Genomic DNA, 25,249 nt, shown 5'->3' on the forward strand with positions numbered 1-25,249 from the left:
ACTTAACTTTATACCAAAAGCACTGCTTTGGAAATCATTTGTACTCCTTTCAGAGATCACATTTAGTTCCCCTTAAACATCCTCATGTTGCACAATGAAATGTAAGCAAGGGCAGGGGTGGGCAATTAATTTTTACCGGGGGCCGCATGAGCAGCTCAAGCACTGCCGGAGGGCCAAATCGACAATATTTCAATTAAATTTTGCTCAATATTATTTTTGATGCATACCGTAAGATTAATAATAATAATAATAATAATAATAATAATAATAATAATAATAATAATTGAAAACACGCCATTCGTCATCAACCTTTCTCTTTTTAGCGTCTCGGGTGTAAACCGTGCATCACTTGTCGCTGTGCACCTTCACTCACAGGTTACACACTGACATACACCCATAAATAACACTTTTCAAAATAAAAGCAGCACAGTTGTATTGCGCGCACGACATAGATGTTTTTTCAACTTTATTTTGTAATTTGTGATTGCAGCTGTTCACATTCACTCACAATCAGGCACGCGCATACGTCCACACGGAAGTAATACAAATAACGCTTTTCAAAACAAAAGCAGCACCGTTGTATTGCACACTCGACAGATACTTTTTTAAATGTATTTTGTCATTTATGATTGGCCTCACGCGGGCCGGACAGGGACGCACAAAGGGCCGGATGTGGCCCGCGGGCCGCAGAATGCCCAGGTCTGCTCTATATACATATCGTGACCTGAATATTATCAAAATATTACCGATGTTGTTATCATAAGCGCTAACACAGACAAATGATTTCTTAGCGGTGCAAAGACACAAACAGCTAAATAGTCCTCTGCTGCTTTTATGTCTTGCTGCTCCTGCATCATCGCGTCTTGGCTTGTCTTAGTTATTCTAGATTATAAATCATGCCTCTCATCTGGCTAATAGGAGCATTTAGCCATGAACCTAGAAGTTGTTCATCTGTGACATTCAATTTATACACGGAGATGGAGACAAACACACACAACCGAAGTGTCTACAGGGAGAATTTTTCTTGCTAACGCTTTGTGCGCATCATGATTAATTGTTCATCAAAACAGGAAGATATGGACATGCCATCAGTCGTCATCTAAGTAAAAGCAGACATTTTACAGTAAGCTATCGTTTTATTATGTTTGTATTTCTTGTTAATCCCTTAACAAGGCTACTAGATGCTTAGTCGTTCACCAAAGCTGGATTTATTTAGCAGAGCTTCTAAAACTTGTAAGTCATCCTCCTTATATTCAGGGTCAACAATATAAGGTTCTGGATCAGAATTTTTCCCAAAGTAACCATTGTTGACTCTCACAAAGTCTGCATGATTATCATTGTGTTTGTGGAGAAGGGATCTGTCGTTCCCACCTCTACGTCACACATTCATGTGACTTGCTTCATTATCACTCAAAATGGCTCGAGAATCTTCGTGAGATTGATACTATTTTGATCATATCTATTTATTCGCAAACTTTATAAGTCTTTCTTCTGCCCATGTGCAGCTGAGATAGGCTCCAGCACCCCCCGTGACCCTAAAAAGGGACAAGTGGTAGAAAATGGATGGATGGATTACTAAACTGCATTTTTGTTGCATTTGGCTTGATTGTAAAATATGTCGATTGAGAGGGGGTGCGACGTTCATATGTTCTCAATATTCAGGGTTTTATCGTTCATAGAAAACATTTAAATTCCTTTCTGTTTCTAAGGCGGTCTATCATAACATTTTTAGCATTTAATCAGACTTAAGTGTGAGGTTTTGTATTAGATAAACCGGCCCACAGACACATTGTTTTCTCTAAATTTGGCCCCTGAGTCAAAATAATTGCCCAGGCCTGGTATAGGCATACTGAAGCTTAGCAGACATTTTATGTGCCAGAATGCTTTTCTAAGAACACATTTTCTCTTGAAATGCTATGTTAAACAGCTTTACAGGTACCATATCTGCTCTTCAGGTACTGCGTTGTCAATTCCTCTAATTAGCTAAACCTCTATTAAATGACCATATTTTCTTTTGCTCATATTCATATTTCCCCTCCTGATTCGGCTAACGAGTTCTATCCAAGTGAGGCCATCTGTTGCTTTAAGGCTTGATGTCATATTCTAATTGCTAGTTTGGTTGCGCTGGGCTTTATGTGCTCCAAAAGGAATGTTATGCTCCTGAGCCCTCTCTCCACTTGTGGGCCTTCTGCTGCTCCACAAAAAAAATCCAAACAGTCCATTTACTCCAATGTAGCAGACGCTTGTTAGAATATTGGTGCCGTTGACGTCGCTTACTCCGCATCAACCCCTCCTCCTCCCTGTGACTCATGTGGGTGTTGGGCTGAAATAGTTTGGTGTAGTTTTACATTCCTTATATAGCCTCTGAGGAGTGAGTATAGCAGCTACAAAGTTTAAGGGCTAGGCTTTGCCAGCAAGAGTGAGGCTCTGCTTGCTTGCCCGAGCTTACAGATCTGCTAGCTTTTCCCCAGGTTTGGGCTACAGGCCGGCCCTTGTGGACGAGGTAGGTTTTCATGATGCAGTCAGGATGAGGTAATGTGATGAAGCGCAGGTACAGAGGTTAGGTTGGTTGCCCAGCTCTAAACTTGCCGCAAATGTCGCAGCCCTTCGTCTCACGTTGCGCTCTAAGAATTGCCAGGTTATTTAGCAGCTTGTCGGCCAATGTCGGGGACCGGCTCTTCTGACATGGCTGTCCTTTTCTAATAACAGCTGGCGAGATTATGTCAACCATTTGAAAATGTCAAAAGGAGGTTTCATTTTGAAAGCGGGCCGGTGTTTCATCATCACACGGATTATTACATGGGTTATCTTTCAATACAATGTCTTACCTCTGCTTCGGTTTGTGTTGAAACTGGAGCATATTGTTAAATGTCACTGCTGTTCTTGTTATCTAGTTGATTTATGATGACAATGTTCTCTCTGGTACTGATATGTAGTATTTCAGTCAATATATGCTCACCTTTGATCATGACACAAGGGGGAGCTAACTAACACCCTGTGCAAAGACGGTTCAGATATCGTTGTATTAATAAGTTTGAAATATTTAAGTAGTTTTATCAATTATTTCCACCATATGATGAAATAAGTTGCAGAAGATCTTCAATGTAACTAAGGTTGAGGTATTAATTTATAAATTAAACATCGGTTAGTCCAGGGGTCGGCAACCTTTACCACTCAAAGAGCCATTTTGGCAAGTTTCACAAATTAAAGAAAGTAATGGGAGCCACAAAAAATGTTTTTAAATTTAAAATGAAAAACACCGCATACAAGGCTTAAATGCTTTGTGCTATGTTAACCAGGGGTCTCCGACACACGCACCGGCCCGCACTTTAATGTGGAAATTTGATGTTAGTGCAGCCCCCGAGTTTTGAATGAATGGCGCTTGATGGCGTCATACTTGCCAACCCTCTCATTTTTCCCGGGAGACTCCCGAATATCAGAGCGTGATGACATTGCATTTGGCGCCCTCTACAGTCTGCCCTAACAGTGTACCTGCTCGACCACACGTAGAATGCAATTTCAGCTTGCTCACGTAAGTGACAGCAAGGCGTACTACCTCAGCAGCCACACATCTTACACTGACGGTACCAATACCCAGAATCCCATGCAGCCCTAACTCTTCCGCTCAACCAACGCACGGAGAGAGAGGGGGGGGGGGGGTTGATGTTTGGGGGGATTTGGTGGTAGCGGGGGTGTATAATGTAGACCGGAAGAGTTAGGGCTGCATGGGATTCTGGGTAATGGTTGTGTTGTGTTTATGCTGTGTTACGGTGGGATGTTCTCCAGAAATGTGTTTTTCATTCTTTTTTGGTGTGGGTTCACAGTGTGGCGCATATTTGTAACGTAACAATGTTAAAGTTGTTTGATACGGCTACCGTCAGTGTAAGTTGTGTGGCTGATGAGTAAGTATGCTTTGCTGTCTCCTGTGTGTGCATATAATAACAACATGCAACATGTGGCTGGACTGGCACGCTGTATGTAAATGCTATAGAGGACAATTACTGCAGTGCAATTAGGGCACGCCCTTTGTTTAGTAATTAGAGTGTAAATAGGATTATTTTTTCCCTGGGAGTAATCTATGAGAGACACTGAGATCCATAAGTCTCCTGGGAAAATCGGGGGGGTCGGCATGTATGTAGCTGAGCCGCATCAGAGTGGTCAAGGAGCCGCAGGTTGCCGACCCCTGGGTTAGTCACTTATATGGTTGATTTATCACTTTTTAAAGCAATTGATGCAAAATTGCATGCACTGTTTGGCTGCAACCAGCAGAGGCACTGTGGATTCAGTCTCTACTAGATTGTGGTCCGGAGAATAATGAACAACATATCAAGAAGTTGCATACATGCACACCATTGCAACTGCTCCTGGCAGAATTATTTTGCGTAATACAACACTGACATTAAAAAAAAAGTTCAGAACAGTCATATAGGTTATCCCATTCCATAAAAACACATTTTAAAGCTCTGTATGTCATCGATAGATTTCAACTCTAATGTTCTTGTTCAAATGAGCTGCAAGTATTGTCTTGCATTCTTCCTGGTCCGACCATGTAAGCTACGACCTACTGTATTTTTCGGACTATAAGTCGCTCCAGGTTATAAGTCGCACCGGCCGAAAATGCATAATAAAGAAGGAAAAAAAACATGTATAAGTCGCACTGGAGTATAAGTCGCATTTTTTGGGGAAATTTATTTGACAAAACCCAACACCAAGAATAGACATTTGGAAGGCAATTTAAAATAAATAAAGAATAGTGAACAACAGGCTGAATAAGTGTATGTTATATGACGCATAAATAACCAACTGAGAACGTGCCTGGTATATTAACGTAACATATTATGGTAAGAGTCTTTTAAATAACTATAACATATAGAACATGCTATACGTTTACCAAACAATCTGTCACTCCTAATCGCTAAATCCGATGAAATCTTATATGTCTAGTCTCTTACGTGAATGAGCTAAATAATCCATCCATCCATCCATTTTCTACCACTTATCCCTTATGGGGTTGCGGGGGGTGCTGAAGCCTATCTCAGCTACAATCGGGCGGAAGGCGGGGTACACCCTGGACAAGTCGCCACCTCATCGCAGGGCCAACACAGATAGACAGACAACATTCACACTCACATTCACACACTAGGGCCAATTTAGTATTTGATATTTTACGGTAATGTGTTCATAATTTCACACATAAGTCGCCTCTGAGTATAAGTCGCACCCCCGGCCAAACTATGAAAAAAACTGCAACTTTTAGTCCGAAAAATACGGTACTTATACACACGCACGCAACAAAATGATAACGTTAAGTTACAAAAGTAGTGTTTGGAGAACCCTATGATTTCACTCACTGGGTCAAGAGGAATATAACAACCATCATAGCATCCATTTTAAAATAATTTTGTTCTCAAAGATCTCTTTAGTGAATGCTTATGTGCGCATTTGCGCAAGGTACCTGTGATTGAGAGCCTGAACGGCAGTTATCCTATTTGGCCCAAACTGCAATTTGTAAAAAAACATTGACATGTTTTTGTTAAATGTGTTCTCTTAAAGGGGTCCATAACTCCCGAAAATTTTAATCCAAACCCATCGAGGCATGGCGGAGATTTAGTAGAACACCTTTGCCTCTTTTCAAATGAGCCGTTTGGAATTTGAGACAATTGTGATGTACGTATTTTGCCTTAGTTTAATTAGCGGATAGTCTGAAAGCGTCTTAAAGATGGTCCGTAAAACAGAATCAATGCAAAATTTTTAAACCAAAACACTACTGTTACATGTTATGTAGACCGCAAGGAAGTCTTTTAAATGTAGAAAAAAATCAAATTATAACCCTTTTACACCACTTTAGGTACTGTGACATATGCTAGCCATTAGCGGTATTCTTTTGTAGTTTTTTAAAATGTTATTTAATTTTTTTCAGCCTTGACATACAGCAGCTTTAAAGAATAACATAATTCCCACCATAGTTGATCAAAAAATGTTGGTCCAAATTCTCGTCTCGAGTTGGAACATCTGTGCTGAAGTAAAGCACATCCAAAGGCCTCAAATAAATAATGTTTTTTTTTTTCCCCCCAAAGGCTATGAACGTGTACTCCGTAACTCTCAGCGGCCCAGCGCCGTGGGGCTTCAGACTGCAGGGCGGCAAGGACTTCAGCATGCCCCTCACCGTGTCAAGGGTAAGACTTTTTGTTAGTATTTACCTGCATTCGTTACCATTAACAGTAACCAAGTATTGTTTAGGTGTATTCTATAGTAGAGATCGCTCGACTATTGGCCGGGGCCGATATTTTTTTTGTTGTTGACAGAACTACATCAGCTGATACAATAAATACACATATGATACCAGTACTGAGTTGAAAAAAATAACAATAAAAAGTACCGGTAGATGCTTAAGCACCAACACTTTTGCCCTGCATGAGAAACGTTCCCTTTTTGCTGGAGCCCAATTAAAAAAAAATCATCCATCTATCCATCTTCTTCCACTTATCCATGTGGGGTTGCGGGGGCAGCGGCCTAACCAGAGAAGCCCAGACTTTCCTCTCCCCAGCCACTTCGTCCAACTCTTCCCGGGGGATCCCAAGGCGTTCCCAGGCCAGCTGGGAGACAGTCTATCCACCGTGTCCCGGGTCTTCCCTGTGGTCTCCTACCGGTCGGACGCGACCTAAATACCTCCTTAGGGAGGCGTTCGGGGGGCATCCTGACCAGACCAGGGTATACACCCTAAAAAACCATATCGGTCGATCTCTATTCTCTAGTATCTTACCTGATAATGCAATCCATGGTAGTGTGGAAAAGTAATGGCGAGCTGTGATGCATGGTTAAACTAAGGACCCAAACATTTTGGTGAGGATTTGGATATATTTACATTTCAGTCACTTTGGAATCAATGAAACTGTCAGAACCATCTATCATCCACAATAAACCCAGGAAGTAGCTTGCTACCTAACAAGTATGGATGGATAAACATAAATAATACGCTCGACCAAATTTTCCCCATTTCGTTAACAGTAAGAAATCTAGGGATCATGAAAAATTGCTAAAGCAACCAATACAGTATGAAGATGGTCCAAAACGTATGTAGTACTGCAACATGTTTATTGTTTGATCACATTTTTTTTGCAGATTAGTAACATCCTAGTAGAAAAGTAGTGGCCTGAGTGGTGCGTTAAACAGTGTATTATCTGTGCTGACCTGCCCTGAATCAATCAATTCGACTGTTTGTGTGCTTTGTTCGTGTTAGCACCAGCTGCAGGGCACCTTGCCAGCTACTATATTGACAAAAGCACACTTTCTTCCTTTTTATTTGCTTCTTAAAGCAAATTTGAAAGTACACGCACCATTCTGAATCAAAAAGTACTTTTCTTTCCTTTTTATAGTGTCATTTCTCCCATACTTGATGTTTAAAAGCCTTTACCATTGACATGTTGTTCAGTGGTCACAAGGACATTTGTTTCTTACGTACCCTTTAGTGACTGGCTTTGCAAATACCCTATAAACTGCTGTTACTATCGAGGAAAGCAGCGGCCAGTTTCCAGGCCTTATAAGAGCACAGCAGCTCCCAATTACTTAGTGGTTGCCAGAAAGTCAAATGGTTATAAGGGAAGAAAAACATGCACAATGCACTGTTATTAGTCGTGCTGTTTTCTAAGTGGGATGCCATCGAGGTGTGACACAATCAGTCTTGTCAGTACATGTCTCTTATCTGCTCTGTTCACTGGTTGGCATCCTAAGCAGAAACACAATGTTCTCTTTGGAAGCTTGACAAATAGCCTCTTCTCTCCCACAGACCAAATAAATGTAAAAAAGCTCATTTGATTATTTGTCTTCTCCCAAATAAGGGGTTTTAGGTTCAGACAGGCGAGGCTCATTGTTACGTATAAATGTCATAGGGTGGGTTAGTTGTTCTACCTTAAGGCCTGTAAATTGGAGAATGAGTTTTCAGTAGCTGTTTTGTCTTTGCTGGGTGTAGTAGTTTTCCTGGGCCCTCTGGCTCAGAGGTTATAAAGTTGTGACATGGTTTCTCTCATTGCCTTTCTGGCACTGTTTGCTCCCATTGCTCTCATTAAGAAGTGGCCAGTGAATCATACAGTCACTGAGGATGGCAAGAGCCCGACCAAGGTCTTCTTCTGGCACTGGGTTAATGCTGGATGACTTCAGTGGGTGGTCTCACCCTTTCTCTTTTTGCTGGCTGGCTGCTGATGAGATCCCAAGCGCAGACATCCAGCCTAAGGAGACAACACAATGAAGAACATGCAGAGTGACGGTACCAAAGCCTGTGCAAAATGCTGAAAATCATTAGAAATGACAGCTCCTGACAGATCAATGGGTTTAAGTGTTTTCGTTGCTGCAGTAAAGGTGAGGTGTCAATTATTGTTATGTGTGGCTTCTCCATTACTATTTTGCTCAATTATACATTGTTGCCTTGCTTCTTGTTGTGCTGCAGATGAGCATAATAATATGCTTTTGTTGATGGCAAGAACTATAAGGACTATGTTACTTCATGTATATTTCAGAATTGCAGTAAACCTGCAGGTTTCCATGTTCTAGGTACCCTCTTCCTTCCCCCTCTTGTTTATGAGCCTGGGAAGCTTTGCTTTCTCAGCATTCCTAGAATTTTTCTTGTATCCACTCTGTCGCTGCCAACAGGCAATCCTCTTGCCTCCTTTCTGCGTTTAATATGTCTTCCACACTCAATTTGCTCATCCATGTAATGACTCCCCTGACCCCCAAGCATACTTTGTCAATAAGATCAGAGGTAGGTAAAATATTATAAGGTAAACTGTTACCAGTTCCTATTTCTTTAAATTCTATCTATTTATTGCACCCAATTTCAAAATATCACGTATTTACAAATAATTATTTTATTTCAATAATATTTTTATGTATTATTTTATGTTAACATGTGAATAACTAACATTTACTGAAATAACAATATATTTTAAAATATTTTTTAAATGAATAAATGATGATATTGATTTTTTTTAACACTAAGTTCTAACTTTCTTAAAAATGGCTTAGTACTTGAGTTTTGTATTACACAATACGAGAATAATATGGTACACATAAGTCTCTCGTCAGGAAAAAACACCTTGGCTTTGTGACCTTTTATTTTGCTTATGGTAGAATCCTTGTATTTTAACAGCTTGGGACCCAGTTGGATTCTTACCCTAAACTGTAAAACTCATCAGTGTGCTTGTACTTTCCATTCTACCATAAATGAAAAAACCAAGAAGGGGGAATAAAAATCTATCAATAAAACCATCCATTCCTTTAATACATCATATAGTCTTGACACCAGCTTGAACTCGGCTAAATTTCGGCATTTTCTCCACATTACTTGATGGCATTTCAGAAGCACATATCCATGAAGTTGTTGACTGATTTATGTTGATTTTTAGTTTCTGCTATCCATCATCATCATCATTTAAATATTTTTTTTTCTTGAACATTAGTTAAGTTTTTCTCCTGTAAGTGTCCAAACCCAGAGTGAGAACCATGATGTTATGGCTCGAATCATCCATTTTTATACCGCGCATGCTGTTTAGGGTCATGTGTGGGGTGGAGCCTACCCTAGTTAACTTAAGTGCAAGAGGCAAGATACACCCTGTGAACTTAACACCAGCCTACTGTTGACTGTGATGCCATTTAAATGCTATTTTCTAATATTTAAAAAATATCCCTTTACATATTGTGAACAATTGGCCAACTTGCAAACATGTTCAAACTAAAATACATTCTTGTATCTGGATGTAAAAGTGACGATCAAAACAAATGGAGAAATTCAAACATGGTGGAATGAACTTAACTTTTTTTTTTTTTTGCTACTCCAATTATTTTTCACACTTTATAAAATAACCTTACAAGGCAGCTGGTTTCAAGCTTAAACTATTGTGGCTGCATGTGACCAATCAAGTGGCCGACCTTTTCCAAAAAGTTACTATGGACTCTTTCCTACCTTTTTTGTGTGAAATAAACCATCAGATTGTTTGGTCAACGTATGAACACATAAACACAACCTGAATTATGTCCAATTACGTTTCAGTTGGATTCTAAATTTACCCTGAGAAAATTTAAATTTGGTAAAATCACATAGGTGACCTCATATTTTTTCAACACGTCTTGTTATCCATAAAATAATCTAGTTTTTAAAGCAATATATCAAATTGCAGTTTCGGTCAAAGTCGAGTCACGAATGTGGGTACCTCCTTCAGAGTTTTTTGCAATCTGCCCTAGATCTTAAGCCAAAGCAACTATATAAACAGTTTGATAAAATGATGTGCGTCCTCCTGCGCACCATCTGTTTTTTATCATCGAGCACATGTCCCGTCATCTAAAATCACATGTTAGAAGGAAATTAAAGATGATGTCATGTCAGTAAGATAGTAAGGAGATGGGGAATGTCTCACTACCACAGCTGGATTTGTCTCGATTTTTTCGGTTTGTCTCCTTGTCTGACTTCTTCACCATCTGTTTTTGGATCACCACCCTTTAACACTCTCTTGTACACTTGTGGAAAAGCAGCCTTAGAGGCCTTAAATGAATATTTCAAGACCTACTGATAGATTGACCACAGGAGGTATGTCTCCTATGGCGAGTTGGATGCACATTTCTTGTGTTGTGAGCAGTGCTACAGTATTTTAAGGTGAGTTAATGCAAGGTGTTTCACTGCACAAGCCAGCCATGTATTTGCAGGTTTGGTTTCCCATTTCTCAGTGGGGTATTTATGGCTATGCATCAGCTGCGCCCTGCGAGTGATGTAAGGACAGACTATCTACCGGCCTCCAAATAGCCGTGGAAATAATAAAAGGTGCAGAGTTACTCTGCCAATTTACTTAGAGCTGCCCATAAAATTCTGTATCTTATTAATTGAACTTAATCTAAAAGAACCCAAGGATAGTTCTGAGAATCTGCAGTCAACAAAAGCTCTTGACAGGTAAATTCAATGCATGTTGAAAGGCTTCCTTGGCTTTGAAATTTGATCTACAGTACTAGCAAAATAAGTCTGCTGTTGTGCTGGTATAGTAAGGGAAATTGATAAAACATTCTCTTGTCATCCGTGTGAAATAGGAAACCATTTTGTAGTTGTGGCATCAGTTTGCTACACCCTAAATGAGCCAAAGCAATAGTGGCTTTGCTCATGCATGTCGTATCATGCCAGCAATATTTTAGATCCTTGCTTGTCAAATCTACTGAGCAAGAGCAAGTTGTGTTCCAGAACATGTTTTCCACTGTCCTTCGCCGTATTGACAAACTGATGTGGGGTGGTGGGGTGGGGGATAGGATTTCTGTCCACACCCCCCTGCTGCCCAAAGGTCTGAGCCCAGCAATTTTCGGCACTGCCTTAAGTGAGAGGGCAGCTGCATTCTGAACCTGAGCCACGAGCACAGGTGTCTGTGTCCATCACTGTCTTAACCCATTCATGCAAACAACCTTCTCAGGCTTTAAAACATCACCGCTCTCCTCTCTGACGGTCTCTACCGTTTACTTTCAAGCAGAAAAAACTTGGGTTTGGTTCTGTATTTTCCATCGTTATTTAAGAATCTTTTACTGTTCTGTGGACTTACAACCATGAAGAACATACTTAAAATGAAGCCACATTAGTCTTAGCCTAGGCTATCAAAACAGTGTTTCAGAATGACCAGACATTCCCATGTCTCTATAACAAAAAATAGATGAGCTGATATTTTTAGTTGACCATGGCAATGTAATCAAATGCCTGCTGTCTATTTAGCAAACATATTTGTGATCTGCAAATACAGTGGTGCCTTGGCTTATTAGTTTAATTAGCTTTTTGGCGGATCTCTAACCCCAATACTTGTATCTCAAACCAATCTTCCCTATTAAAAATGAATTGACATTCAATTAATCCGTGCTAGTCCTCCACAATTTTAACATGTAGCATGCTTGTCAATACGAAAAACAGACTTCTAGATAATGAATATATATTATACAAAACAATACCATTTCATGTACTATAAACAATTACAGTAGTTTTATGAAGTAATGTAATAATAATGTACAATATTTGCCTTGGAGAGCAGACTACTACAGTACCATAAACAGCTTCTCCATATATTTATTGATACATGCTCACCATTTAGGAATTATTTTATCACCCTTGGCTGGTGTTATCGACTTATTCTGCTTAAGTATGATGCATATTATTGTAGGAGTGCTGTGCTAGTAGTACGTTGGTTACACACACACCTCAGTCATTATTTAGAGGATTTTCTTTAATTAGATTGATATCACCAACTTTTTCAGCACTGTACTTCACACTCACTGTTTTCGTTCCTGTGGTTGGAAAAACTAAGTTTTCTGTTTCTAGCTATTAGCTAATGCTAGCGAGTTGGAGACTGGATGTTTTGATGAAATCTTCTAAAATTCATTGCGACATTCGCTATGCTAACTAACGTTGGGGATGTTTGTAACCCGAATTTTTGCCCGCAACCTAAAGCATAATGCTTACACGAGAGATAGCTCGTAGCCCAAAAGACTGTGCAAAAATCAGGGGCACTCGTAAGCAAACGCACCACTGCAAAAGAGTGTTTGAATAATACAGTACCTTTTTTAGTATTGAATCTCATTATATTGTGCAGGTGCATTTAAGTCTCTGACATGCTTTGAAATATATGGGCTGTTAAAAAAAATCCAACAATGTGGTCTTGATGTGGAGAGTTTTTATGGGTTCAGTCAAGAGTGGGCCTGTGTCTGTAACAGTTCCTGCCAGAGCTCAAGGCTTATTTTTGTAGGATGTTGCTAATGATTTAATTCAGGCAAAATTACTTTTACAAGGCAATGTGGTTGCAAAAAGGAGGCAGGGCTGTGTCTTGTCAGCAGGGAACTTCAGTGGTTTGCCAGGCTGTACATCCTTTTGGAATACAGTACATGTGTCAGTATCATTGTTATTTTCTGCAAGTGAAAACTCATAAAAGCTATTTCTTAAAGTTGACAGGTCTTTCTTAACCCCTGCTCGCTGCTTTAAGAGCGAGCCAATCAAAGCCAATTAAAGTGATGTTTAACTTGACTGTAAAAGAAGAATTGCCTGAGAGGAACTTATTTCATTCTATTTTTAGCATTAACACGCTTTGATTCGAGGCAGGCTGCCTTGGTGGGGCACACAGTGAGCTGTCATCACTTTACAGACATTAGCTCCTTGCTCTTTTGCACCAGTGTTTATGTTTAATGTGCAGAATCAAAGCAGCAAGCCTGATGGCTTAGGTGGACATGGCAGGAAACTATTGATTGAACTGCTGAGTCCTCTGTGCTTGTGATGAGCCACCATTTACAGGGATCCGTGACACCAGTGAGTAATCCTAATGGGGTTTTGCCTGAAATCCTGGTACTGCCTCTCTTATCTGATGCCACTTTGTACTTAACGTATCAGAGCGTTTGACACACGGATCGTTTTTCCTTTAGACTTAGACTTAGACAAACTTTAATGATCCACAAGGGAAATTGTTCCACACAGTAGCTCCGTTACAAAGGATAGAAATGATAAGGATGTAAAGTAGACTAAAAATTTACCATAGTAGCAATATAAAATAGAACATATGTAATATTTACATATTATATATACAGTATAGGGACGGCGTGGCGAAGTTGGTAGAGTGGCCGTGTCAGCAATCGGAGTGTTGCTGGTTACTGGGGTTCAATCCCCACCTTCAACCATCCTAGTCACGTCCGTTGTGTCCTTGGGCAAGACACTTCACCCTTGCTCCTGATGGCTGCTGGTTAGCGCCTTGCATGGCAGCTCCCGCCATCAGTGTGTGAATGTGTGTGTGAATGGGTGAATGTGGAAATACTGTCAAAGCGCTTTGAGTACCTTGAAGGTAGAAAAGCGCTATACAAGTATAACCCATTTATCATTTATCATATGACATATACTGATATATTATATTACAATATAAAATATACATTTATAAACACAGAGAGGTAGCTAACATAGAAGCGGTCAGGTAATATAGACAAATATAATCTATTGCTGTATGGCGAGTGATTATACAGCTGGATGGAGTGCAGAATAAAGGAGTTATTGAATTGCACAGCGTGGGAACGAAGCTGAAGGATCCTGTTGGAGTATGAGCTCCGCTGTCCCTCAATTGTCAGGTGGAGTGGGTGGGCAGGATTGTCCATGATGGCGAGCAGTTTGTCCAGTGACCTCCTGTCCCTCACTGACACAAACGCCTCCAACTGCTTGCCAATAGTTTGGCAGGCTTTCCGAAACAGTTTGTCAGTACGGTTTAAGTCCATTTTGCTGATGCTGCTCCCCCAACAAACCACTGCAAAGTACAGGGCACCGGCCACAACAGACTGAAAAAAGATCTCCAACAGCTTGCTGCACACATTAAAGGACCTAAGCTTCCTCAGGAAAAAGAGTCTGCACATGACCTTCTTGTATGCAGCTTTGCTGTTGTCCTTCCAGTCCAGTCTGCTGTTCAAGTGGACTCCCAGGTACTTGTACTGCCCCACTACTGCCACCTCCCGGCCTTGGATGTTGATGGGCTCCACAGGGGTCATTTTCTTCTTGAAGTCGATGACCAGCTCCTTGGTCTTGTCCATATTAAGGAGCACAAGGTTCGCCTGAGACCACTCCACAAAGTCAACCTTATTTGACATCTTTTTTTGTATTTGTGGTTTTAGTGGAAGTAAAACCTGCATTAGAGACTGTGAGCCTAATTGATCTACTAAAGGTTTACGTGTACTAAAACGCGTGCGCCTATAACAATCCGAATGGTTCTTTTCCTCTTTGGTCCGACGGACACGACGTCCACAGTTTCCAAAAGCAATTTGAAATGTGGACTCGTCAGAACACTTTTCCACTTTGTATCAGTCCATCTTAGATGAGCTCAGGCCCAGCGAAGCCGACGGTGTTTCTGGGTGTTGTTGATAAACATTTTTTGCCTTGCATAGGAGAGTTTTAACTTGCACTTACAGATGTAGCGACCAACTGTAGTTACTGACAGTGGGTTTCTGAAGTGTTCCTGAGCCCATGTGGTGATATCCTTTACACACTGATTTGCCTGTTCACCTGTGGGATGTTCCAAAAAAGTGTTTGATGAGCATTCCTCAACTTTATCCGTATTTATTGCCACTTTTCCCAACTTCTTTGTCACATGTTGCTGGCATCAAATTCTAAAGTTAATGTATATTTGCAATTTTTTTTTTTTTTATCAGTTTGAACATCAAATATGTTGTCTTTGTAGCATATTCAACTGAATATGGGTTGAAAATGATTTGCAAATCATTGTATTCCGTTTATATTTACATCTAACACAATTTCCCAACTCATATGGAAACAGGGTTTGTAGAATATTTGTTGATCACCATCAAAACGCACACACAACTGGGAGGGGAAGCATTGATATTAGAAGCATTTAGCACACGCACTGTGATCAATCAAGGCTGACGCTGTTTGGTGGCCGCTGTTTTGCGTCTAGATTTAGTATGTCTAGAAAAGACGCGTAAGCTGGCAGTTGGGCAGAATCAGCTGTTAGGAAGGAGGTGATTGCTCTGCAGCTCCATCCTACGTATCCATGTCATGTGTCAACATATATGGACTGTCAAACCCCCCCCGACATATTGTCTATTGAGCAATAATTTTTGAATAATTTTAATCAAAAGACGGATGACTTAAGGGGCTGATTAGAAGGAATTCAATTGATGTTTTTTGGTGTCTTCAGGCTTTTTTCTTTTTTGATGATTATCGTGTTTTCATATACAGTAGGAGATATTAACATGTCTTCTATACAGGGAAAAAAACATCTTGGAATATAAATTTTGTTGCGTCTGGAATCTTCCAGCGCACACTCGCAGTTATTACCAGCATCTTCCATGACCGCAGCTTCAGCGCGCTAAAAAAAGTGGGTTCTGTTGTCGATCACACTGCAAGACTGTTTCTAAAATGCCCAGAAAAAACGCCCCAGGTAGGAGCATGATAACATGAATTTGCAGTAAATGAATGTTTCTAAGGTAAGAGCTGCATAGTACACGCAAAACAGATTAGGCGGTCTGCACCAGTTACAAACACAGTCTTAGTAGATCACACGGAACATGCCTACTATTAAAGGCCTACTGAAACCCACTACTACCGACCACGCAGTCTGATAGTTTATATATCAATGATGAAATCTTAACATTATAACACATGCCAATACGGCCGGGTTAACTTATAAAGTGACATTTTAAATTTGCCGCTAAACTTCCGGTTCGAAACGCCTCTGCGGATGACGTATGCGCGTGACGTAGCCCGGCGAACACGGGTATGCCTTCCACATTGAAGCCGATAGGAAAAAGCTCTGTTTTCATTTCATAATTCCACAGTATTCTGGACATCTGTGTTCGTGAATCTGTTTCAATCATGTTCATTGCATTATGGAGAAGGAAGCCAAGCAAGCAAAGAAGAAAGTTGTCGGTGCGAAATGGACGTATTTTTCGAACGTAGTCAGCCACAACAGTACACAGCCGGCGCTTCTTTGTTTACATTCCCGAAAGATGCAGTCAAGATGGAAGAACTCGGATAACAGAGACTCTAACCAGGAGGACTTTTGATTTGGATACACAGACGCCTGTAGAGAACTGGGACAACACAGACTCTTACCAGGATTACTTTGATTTGGATGACAAAGACGCAGACGTGCTACTGTGAGTATGCAGCTTTGGCTTTTTTTTGCGTATGTACGTAACTTTTTTAAAATATATAAGCTTTATGAACCTTGGGTTAGGTGAACGGTCTTTTGGGCTGAGTGATTGTGTGTGTTGATCATGTGTTTGAATTGTATTGGCGTGTTCTATGGAGCTAGGAGCTAGCAGAGGAGCTAGGAGCTAGCATAACACGTACCGTACCGGACGTGCGCGTCACGTACGTAACTTTTTAAAAATATATAAGCTTTATGAACCTTGGGTTAGGTGAACGGTCTTTTGGGCTGAGTGATTGTGTGTGTTGATCAGGTGTTTGAATTGTATTGGCGTGTTCTATGGAGCTAGGAGCTAGCAGAGGAGCTAGGAGCTAGCATAACAAACACGCAGGTGTTATTATGCAGGATTAATTTGTGGCATATTAAATATAAGCCTGGTTGTGTTGTGGCTAATAGAGTATATATATGTCTTGTGTTTATTTACTGTTGTAGTCATTCCCAGCTGAATATCAGGTACCGTGAGTATGCAGCCTTGGCTGCTAAACATTCGATAACTTGACCGTATGTGCGCGTCACGTACGTAACTTTTTAAAAATATATAAGCTTTATGAACCTTGGGTTAGGTAAACTGTCTTTTGGGCTGAGTGATTGTGTGTGTTGATCAGGTGTTTGAATTGTATTGGCGTGTTCTATGGAGCTAGGAGCTAGCAGAGGAGCTAGGAGCTAGCATAACAAACACGCAGGTGTTTTTATGCAGGATTAATTTGTGGCATATTAAATATAAGCCTGGTTGTGTTGTGGCTAATAGAGTATATATATGTCTTGTGTTTATTTACTGTTGTAGTCATTCCCAGCTGAATATCAGGTCACCCTCGGCTCTCACAGCATCTTCCCTATCTGAATAGCTTCAACTCCCCACTAGTCCTTCACTTGCACTTTACTCATCCACAAATCTTTCATCCTCGCTCAAATTAATGGGGAAATTGTCGCTTTCTCGGTCCGAATCTCTCTCACTTCATGCGGCCATCATTGTAAACAATAGGGAACTTTGCGTATATGTTCAACTGACTACGTCACGCTACTTCCGGTAGGTGCAAGCCTTTTTTTTATCAGATACCAAAAGTTGCAATCTTTATCGTCGTTGTTCTATACTAAATCCTTTCAGCAAAAATATGGCAATATCGCGAAATGATCAAGTATGACACATAGAATAGATCTGCTATCCCCGTTTAAATAAAAAAAATTCATTTCAGTAGGCCTTTAAAGGCCTACTGAAACCCACTACTACCGACCACGCAGTCTGATAGTTTATATATCAATGATGAAATCTTAACATTGCAACACATGCCAATACGGCCGGGTTAACTTATAAAGTGCAATTTTAAATTTCCCGCTAAACTTCCGGTTGAAAACGTTTATGTATGATGACGTATGCGCGTGACGTCACGGAGTGAACGGAAGTATTGGCACACCATTGTGTCCCAATACAAACAGCTCTGTTTTCATCGAAAAATTCCACAGTATTCTGGACATCTGTGTTGGTGAATCTTTTGCAATTTGTTTAATGAATAATGAAGACTGCAAAGAAGAAAGCTGTAGGTGGGATCAGTGTATTAGCGGCGGACACAACAAGGAGGACTTTGAGATGGATAGCAGACGCGCTACCGTGAGTACAGCTTTGGCTTCCAAACAATTGATCGCTTGCCCGTACGTGCGTGGCGCTGTGTGCATGTCACGTACGTAACTTTGGGGAAATATATGTTTCTTGCCGACTCTGATGGCGGCCGGGGTGTCGTCGAAAGCTACAACACCCGCCGCCGCACCGCTGTCCTCACCTTGACTTCCTCCGTCTCCGGGCCGCCGACCGCATCGGTGATCGGGTGAAGTCCTTCGTCGCGCCGTCGATCGCTGGAACGCAGGTGAGCACGGGTCGTGATGAGCAGATGAGAGCTGGCGTAGGTGCAGAGCTAATGTTTTTAGCATAGCTCTGTCGAGGTCCCGTAGCTAAGTTAGCTTCAATGGCGTCGTTAGCAACAGCATTGTTAAGCTTTGCCAGGTTGGAAAGCATTAACCGTGTAGTTACATATCCATGGTTTAATAATATTGTTGATTTTCTGTCTATCCTTCCAGTCAGGTGTTTATTTCTTTTGTTTCTATCTGCATTTAAGCCCGATGCTATCACGTTAGCGCCGTAGCTAAAGTGTTTCGCCGATGTATTGTCGTGGAGATAAAAGTCACTGTGAATGTCCATTTCGCGTTCTCGACTCTCATTTTCAAGAGGATATAGTATCCGAGGTGATTTAAAATACAAATCCGTGATCCACAATAGAAAAAGGAGAAAGTGTGGAATCCAATGAGCCCTTGTACCTAAGTTACGGTCAGAGCAAAAAAAGATACGTCCTGCACTGCACTCTAGTCCTTCACTCTCACGTTCCTCATCCACAAATCTTTCATCTTCGCTCAAATTAATGGGGTAATCGTCGCTTTCTCGGTCCGAATCGCTCTCGCATCATTGTAAACAATGGGGAAATGTGAGGAGCCCTTCAACCTGCGACGTCACGCTACTTCCGGTACAGGCAAAGCTTTTTTTTATCAGCGACCAAAAGTTGCGAAATTTATCGTCAATGTTCTGTACTAAATCCTTTCAGCAAAAATATGGCAATATCGCGAAATGTTTGACACATAGAATGGATCTGCTATCCCCGTTTAAATAAAAAAAATTCATTTCAGTAGGCCTTTAATACATGCAATTTTATTGTTTGCACATGTTGTTTTAGCATGTGGTATTTGGATCTGGGTAGATCAGGCCCAATGTTTTTTTCTTTCTGTTTGGAACACAGTTCCACCTCGTAGCTTTGACAGAATGTCTACCTTGAAAGGATGATGTCACCGTTATGTCAGTGAAACAGGTCATGGACTTACCTGTCTGCATGGGGGAATAAACCAGACATGTCTTATAGTAAATTATGGGACTGTATGTGACATGGGGGGCCTGTCTGAGGCTTTCAAGCACTGCTTTTATCATCCGTACTTACATCTGCTATGAATCATGTGATGACTGATGACATCATGATGGCCTTTCCCCCCCCATAGAACTAAATGAAATATCTCTCCTGGCTTGTCTGACTCAGACACACACGCTCCCTGAGTTGATTATTAGGTGATGTTAACAGATGTTATGTCGGTGTTAACCGGACATGACTTTTGCCTTCAATAACGTCATGTTGCTGTGATATAATATTTGTTGGTAATTCAGGGACACTATTTTCACCTGTAATATCCCAAATTCGTTATTGCTATTTCTTTTACATGACAACAGCATGATTTTAGATTTTGGAAATGCAAACATTTGCAATTGAGCCTCAAAATGGAAGTTTTTGAAAACAATCTGTTTTTTTTGTGTAAACAACGGACATGGTATAATTAAAGTTAAACAGTTAAAGTACCACTGATAGTCACACACACACTAGGTGTGGTGAAATTACCCTCTGCATTTGACCCATCCCCCTGTTCCACCCCCTGGGAGGTGAAGGGAGCAGTGAGCAGCAGCGGTGGCCGCGCTCGGTAATCATTTTGGTGATTTAACCCCCTATTCCAAACCTTGATGCTGAGTGCCAAGCAGGAAGGTAATGGGTCCCATTTTTATAGTCCTTGGTATGATTTGGCCAGGGTTTGAACTCCCGACCTACCGATCTCAGGGCGGACACTCTAACCACAAGGCCACTGAGCAGGTTTTTAGCTAATTACAAAGGATGTTTGCATGTATATTGAATCTATGTAAGTTCACATGCACACAAATATTTTCAACAACTTACTATATCTATTTTCTCTCATACTCCTTAACCTCTGCGGCCCAAATAGTAAACATTTGTCAAAACATGCACTCCTACTATGTTGCCTGTTCTATTATTTCTCTGACAAAAAAAATGGCTGGGTTATTAGACTTGAAGTTTGACCCCGTGGAATTTGTCATATTGCTCAATGCACTTATCAACATACTGTAACTTTAGGCTGTTTAGACCAATCTTCACATCAATCAATCAATCAATCCATCGATCACAATTTATGTATATAGCCCTTAGTCACGAGCGCCTCAAAGGGCTTCACATCATTAGGAAACTGACAAGCACATGTCTGTAGAATTTGAGCAAGATTATCTGTTGGCCCTGCAAGACTTGTCCAGGTTGTACCCCGCCAGTTGGAATAGGCTCCAGCCACCCTCGCAACCCCCGATAGGGACAAGCGGTAGAAAACAAATGGATGGACGGATAGTTGAAAAACATGGTTAACTTAAACTAAAACATAATTGCCGGGACAAATAATTGCCCAATCTTTTTTAACGATTTGTCTAGGACACTGGTTCTCAAACTTTTTTCACTAAGTACTACCTCAGGAAAATATTGACCAACATTAAAATAAAGTACTGTAGTAGGCCAAACTATTCATAAAAAACAAGGTATAGGTTTTATTTAACAAATATATTTAATATTTTTGGCCACTGTTAAATTACACGCAGTTTGAACAAGAATACTGTTTGAATATAAGTAAATAAAACACTGTACTTTAATCAAGTGATTCTCCGCTAGGTGGCGCCCGGTACGTGTACCACTAGAGAATCATGGTTCTGCATGTTATAATAGTATTATATAATAAAAATATTATTTAATATTATTAACTTTGAGAAAAACTGTATTACGTGTATGTTGAGGTTGGTAGAGTAGCCAGAAATTGTACTCAAGGAAGAGTACTGTTACTTTAGAAATGTATTACTCAAGTAAAAGTAAGGAGTAGTCACCCAAATATTTACCTGAGTAAAAGTAAAAAGTATGTTGTGAAAAAACTACTCAAGTACTCAGTAACTGATGAGTAACCTGTTCGTTTAATGATGACGGCAACAAATAATGCACAAAAACATAAAAATAGCAATGAGCAAATTCAGAGCCAGCAATATCTCTTAAGCAACTAAAACAATAATATATATTAAATAATAATACATTAACATAAAAAAAATTAAGGCAAATTGAGCCACAATAACTTAACAGCACCATAGGCTCAGTAGGCAGAGATTACAAAGGAAAATAACAAGTTAGCCTTTACGCAAACCATAAACTGGTAGGTGTGGGCTGCACCTGAGAACACACTGTGCACTTCTGACTGGTGTTTGTATGCGTGTCCGTGTGTATGCGTGTCCGTGTGTATGCGTGTGTGTGTGTGTGTGCGTGTGTGTGTGTGTGTGTGTGTGTGTGTGTGTGTGCGTGTCTCTGTCTCTCTATAAGGCTGCAGTGCGTTAATAAATGTCCCCACACGATGTACATTTGACAGTGATTCGTAGCAGGGAAGCTAACATCAGCCTACGGTGACAGCCAAAATATCTACTAACATTACTTACAGCGATATGATTCCTCAAATTTGATGTTGAGTTCATGTAAGCTTAAGCTTGTTGTTGTTTTTTCAGCCAGCGGCGGTCACATGACCGCCTGGTCATGTGACCGCCTGGCTCTGTTTGATTGGTGAAACGGAGTCAAACGTCACCAGTGACTGCATTTGATTGGTGAAACGCAGTCAAACGTCACCAGTGACTGTATTTGATTGGTGAAACGCAGGCATGCGATAGATCCTACTTTGAAGGTCTGTCTGACAAACCAAAACAAACAAAGCGTGCATTAACAGATTGATAAAAATCAGTAGCGAGTAGCGAGCTGAATATAGATAAATGGAGCGGAGTAAAAGTAGTGTTTCCTCTCTATAAATATACTCAAGTAAAAGTAAAAGTATGTTGCATTAAAACTACTCTTAGAAGTACAATTTATCCCAAAAGTTACTCAAGTAGATGTAACGGAGTAAATGTAGCGCGTTACTACCCACCTCTGGTTATAGCATATCCTCCAAAAAATTTTGACGTGAATAGGCAATTTTGCCATCATTAAATATGAGTATGGTAAAAATGCTTGAAAGAATCATTTACAAGGTGAAGGAAAAGTTGTTTTTTCTATATTATCACGGCGCTAATGTGAAAACCTATCTATTCTGTGTTTTCTCTTCCAGCTGACCCCAGGCGGTAAGGCAGCTCAGGCTGGTGTCGGGGTGGGAGACTGGGTGGTGTCCATCGATGACCTCAACTCCGAGGACATGACCCATGTGGAGGCCCAAAACAAGATCAGAGCGGCGTCAGACGCCCTTGCACTCACTCTTAACAGGCAAGTCAATCTGCAATGTGTGACGTAGCAAACGGTGCGTTTTATCTCAGTCTTTGCACACAGCATGAATCACAACAGAACAATACCCACTTGCATTCTCTAATAGATAAGCTATCACAGTGCCCTTGAAATATGCTGCTATACTTTCAGTGTAAATACACTCAGCAGCCACATCATTAGGTACACATGTTTGGTATCCACACTGTAAAAGAGGTTCCTCGATTTTCAAATGCCTCACTCTTAATTTAATTTGTTTTTGACACAAATGTTTACTAATAAAAATAATTAAAAAAAAATGTTAAAGAGGCCCTCAAATATACACAACCAAAACAAAAAATAAAATGGCCAAATAAATTATTGACAAACAAGGTTGAACTTCAAAATTTAACATACAGGCAGAGGTCGAGTTGTAGATTACCGGTACTCACCTGACATTCAAGTTACAACCTTTTTAAACAAAAGTGCAGTGTAACAATATAAACCAGTGAGTCTCAAACTTTTTTAACCAAATACCACATCACAAAAAACTTGGCTCTCCAAGTACCACCATAATGACCAATATTAAAATACAGTAGCATAGTAGGCCTAAGTATTCAATAAAACAAGACAGAGGTTTTATTTAACAAGCATTTTTAATATTTTTGGCCTCTTTAACATTACACACAGTTTAAGTACATTAAGTGAGTGTGTGAATGTGTGTGTGCGAATGGGTGAATGTGGAAAATAGTGTCAAAGCGCTTTGAGTTCCTTAAAAAGATAGAAAAGCGCTATACAAGTACGACCCATTTACCATTAACACTGTGTTTAATAATAGGAAAATAAAACTTTATTCAAGTGAAGTGCACCACTGTTGAATCACTGATATAAACACTACATTATAAACCGATGTATTAACAGGTCACATGCAAAAAAAAAAAAAGTAAGCATTGCAGATTCCCAGTGAGAAAACACCATCATGACATGACAAATGTTTGTCAAATGTTTGCAGCATTTTTTTAAATGCTAGATTTTCAACAGTAATAAATGGCAGCATGTCTTTGGCGATGTAGTGATTTGAACCACCCTTTTTGTGAGCGCACACCATTTTGCACTGATTCGTTTGCACTCACCTAGTACACCAAACGCAAAGTGAGTGTGGACTGTCGGGTGGTTGGGTTTCAAGTGGGTGTGCAGGTTTGTCGTATTCGGCAAACTGGCTCCTCGGTGTTGATAGGCTCATATAGTTCAAGAGGTTTAAACTGAAATATTCCCACACTGGTGCGGTGGCATTTGGTCATGTGATCATTTTGCCCATGTTCGGTACTACATATTTTGGTTGCAGGCTAATTTGTTGCACTGCGTGATTCTAGTGTGCCAGCGGCCCGCCTCACCGCACAAAGAGTAAAAAACACTTAATAAAAGACAAGTGGATTTATTCCCTTCTTTTCATTCCCCTATGGCACAAACGCTCGCAGCTGCTGACGCCGATGAGGTCTGTGAACACATGGGGATTCATCGACGCTGGAAAACCTACCGACTTAATTTGAATTTATCGTTTGGTTATTGACTTATGGAATATCGGCCCAGGCCTAAGATTACCCACCTAAAGCAAAATGGAGAAAATGAGAAAGTATTGAATTGTCAAGTCACAAACATTGGTCGTGGTACTGTCAAGAGACGTATTTAGAATTTGTGACTTCACCCTAAGTTGAAATGTTGTGCTTACGGTTGCTGCCAACTTTTTCACAAGACTGATATGCTCCGACAAAACGCTCACTTTGTTGCCCTTTGATTTTCTAGATAGCTGAGCCAGATTTTAGGAGTCATTTCAAACTTTTCCGTCCTTGTGCAGACACTGCAACATGTGGACTATAGGTTGCTTTTTTAGAAAGAATACATTTTTCCCAGAGGAAATTTCCATTAATATATAACCTGCATTGATATTCTTCCTTTTTCTGGTGGTCTGGTGGCATCACAATAAAGCACAGTACACTTGGGGAGTTGATTCTTTAGATGCTAACTGAGCTAAAGTGTAGGGGATGTAGGGCTGGGCGATATATCGATATACTCGTTATATCGCGGGTTTGTCTCTGTGCGATATAGAAAATGACTATATCGTGATATTCGAGTATACGTTCTCACATAGTTGTTTTTAGCTGCTGGCATTACACTACAGGCTCTTCTCACTCGTTCTTGTCTCTCCTTCTCACAGAGACTTAAACAAGCGCACCTTCTAACATACGTATACGCCCTCGCTGAGCAGAGAGGTAGCAGCATGGGTAACGTTAGCTGTGGTGCGAGTGGTAATACGAGAGAAAGAATGTGCCAATCTGGTAACAAATGAAGGAAGAATTAATTCCCAAGAAAAACAGCACGGGGTCCTTCGTCTGGCGGTAGTTTGGCTTCAAGTTGGAATATGTCGAACAGACAACCGTA

The 25,249-nt window shown here is 40.5% G+C and overlaps 1 protein-coding gene across 2 annotated transcripts in view; it reads left to right on the top strand.

Moving 5' to 3' along the window:
- The window catches only part of pdlim7 (PDZ and LIM domain 7), a 77,340-nt gene that overhangs the window by 3,921 nt on the left and 48,170 nt on the right, over positions 1 to 25,249 (top strand). Inside the window, exons 1-3 of one of the 2 annotated variants that reach the window (XM_062045706.1) lie at positions 2,349 to 2,503; positions 6,078 to 6,176; positions 22,683 to 22,834. In XM_062045706.1, the coding sequence (XP_061901690.1) occupies positions 6,081 to 6,176; positions 22,683 to 22,834 (248 nt within the window). In that variant the 5' untranslated portion in view covers positions 2,349 to 2,503; positions 6,078 to 6,080. Of the gene's footprint in view, positions 1 to 2,348; positions 2,504 to 6,077; positions 6,177 to 22,682; positions 22,835 to 25,249 lie in introns of those variants that run through there. The other variant, XM_062045705.1, reaches the window with a different exon arrangement.

Source organism: Entelurus aequoreus, linkage group LG04 (assembly GCF_033978785.1).
Source record: "Entelurus aequoreus isolate RoL-2023_Sb linkage group LG04, RoL_Eaeq_v1.1, whole genome shotgun sequence".
NCBI lineage: Eukaryota > Metazoa > Chordata > Actinopteri > Syngnathiformes > Syngnathidae > Entelurus > Entelurus aequoreus.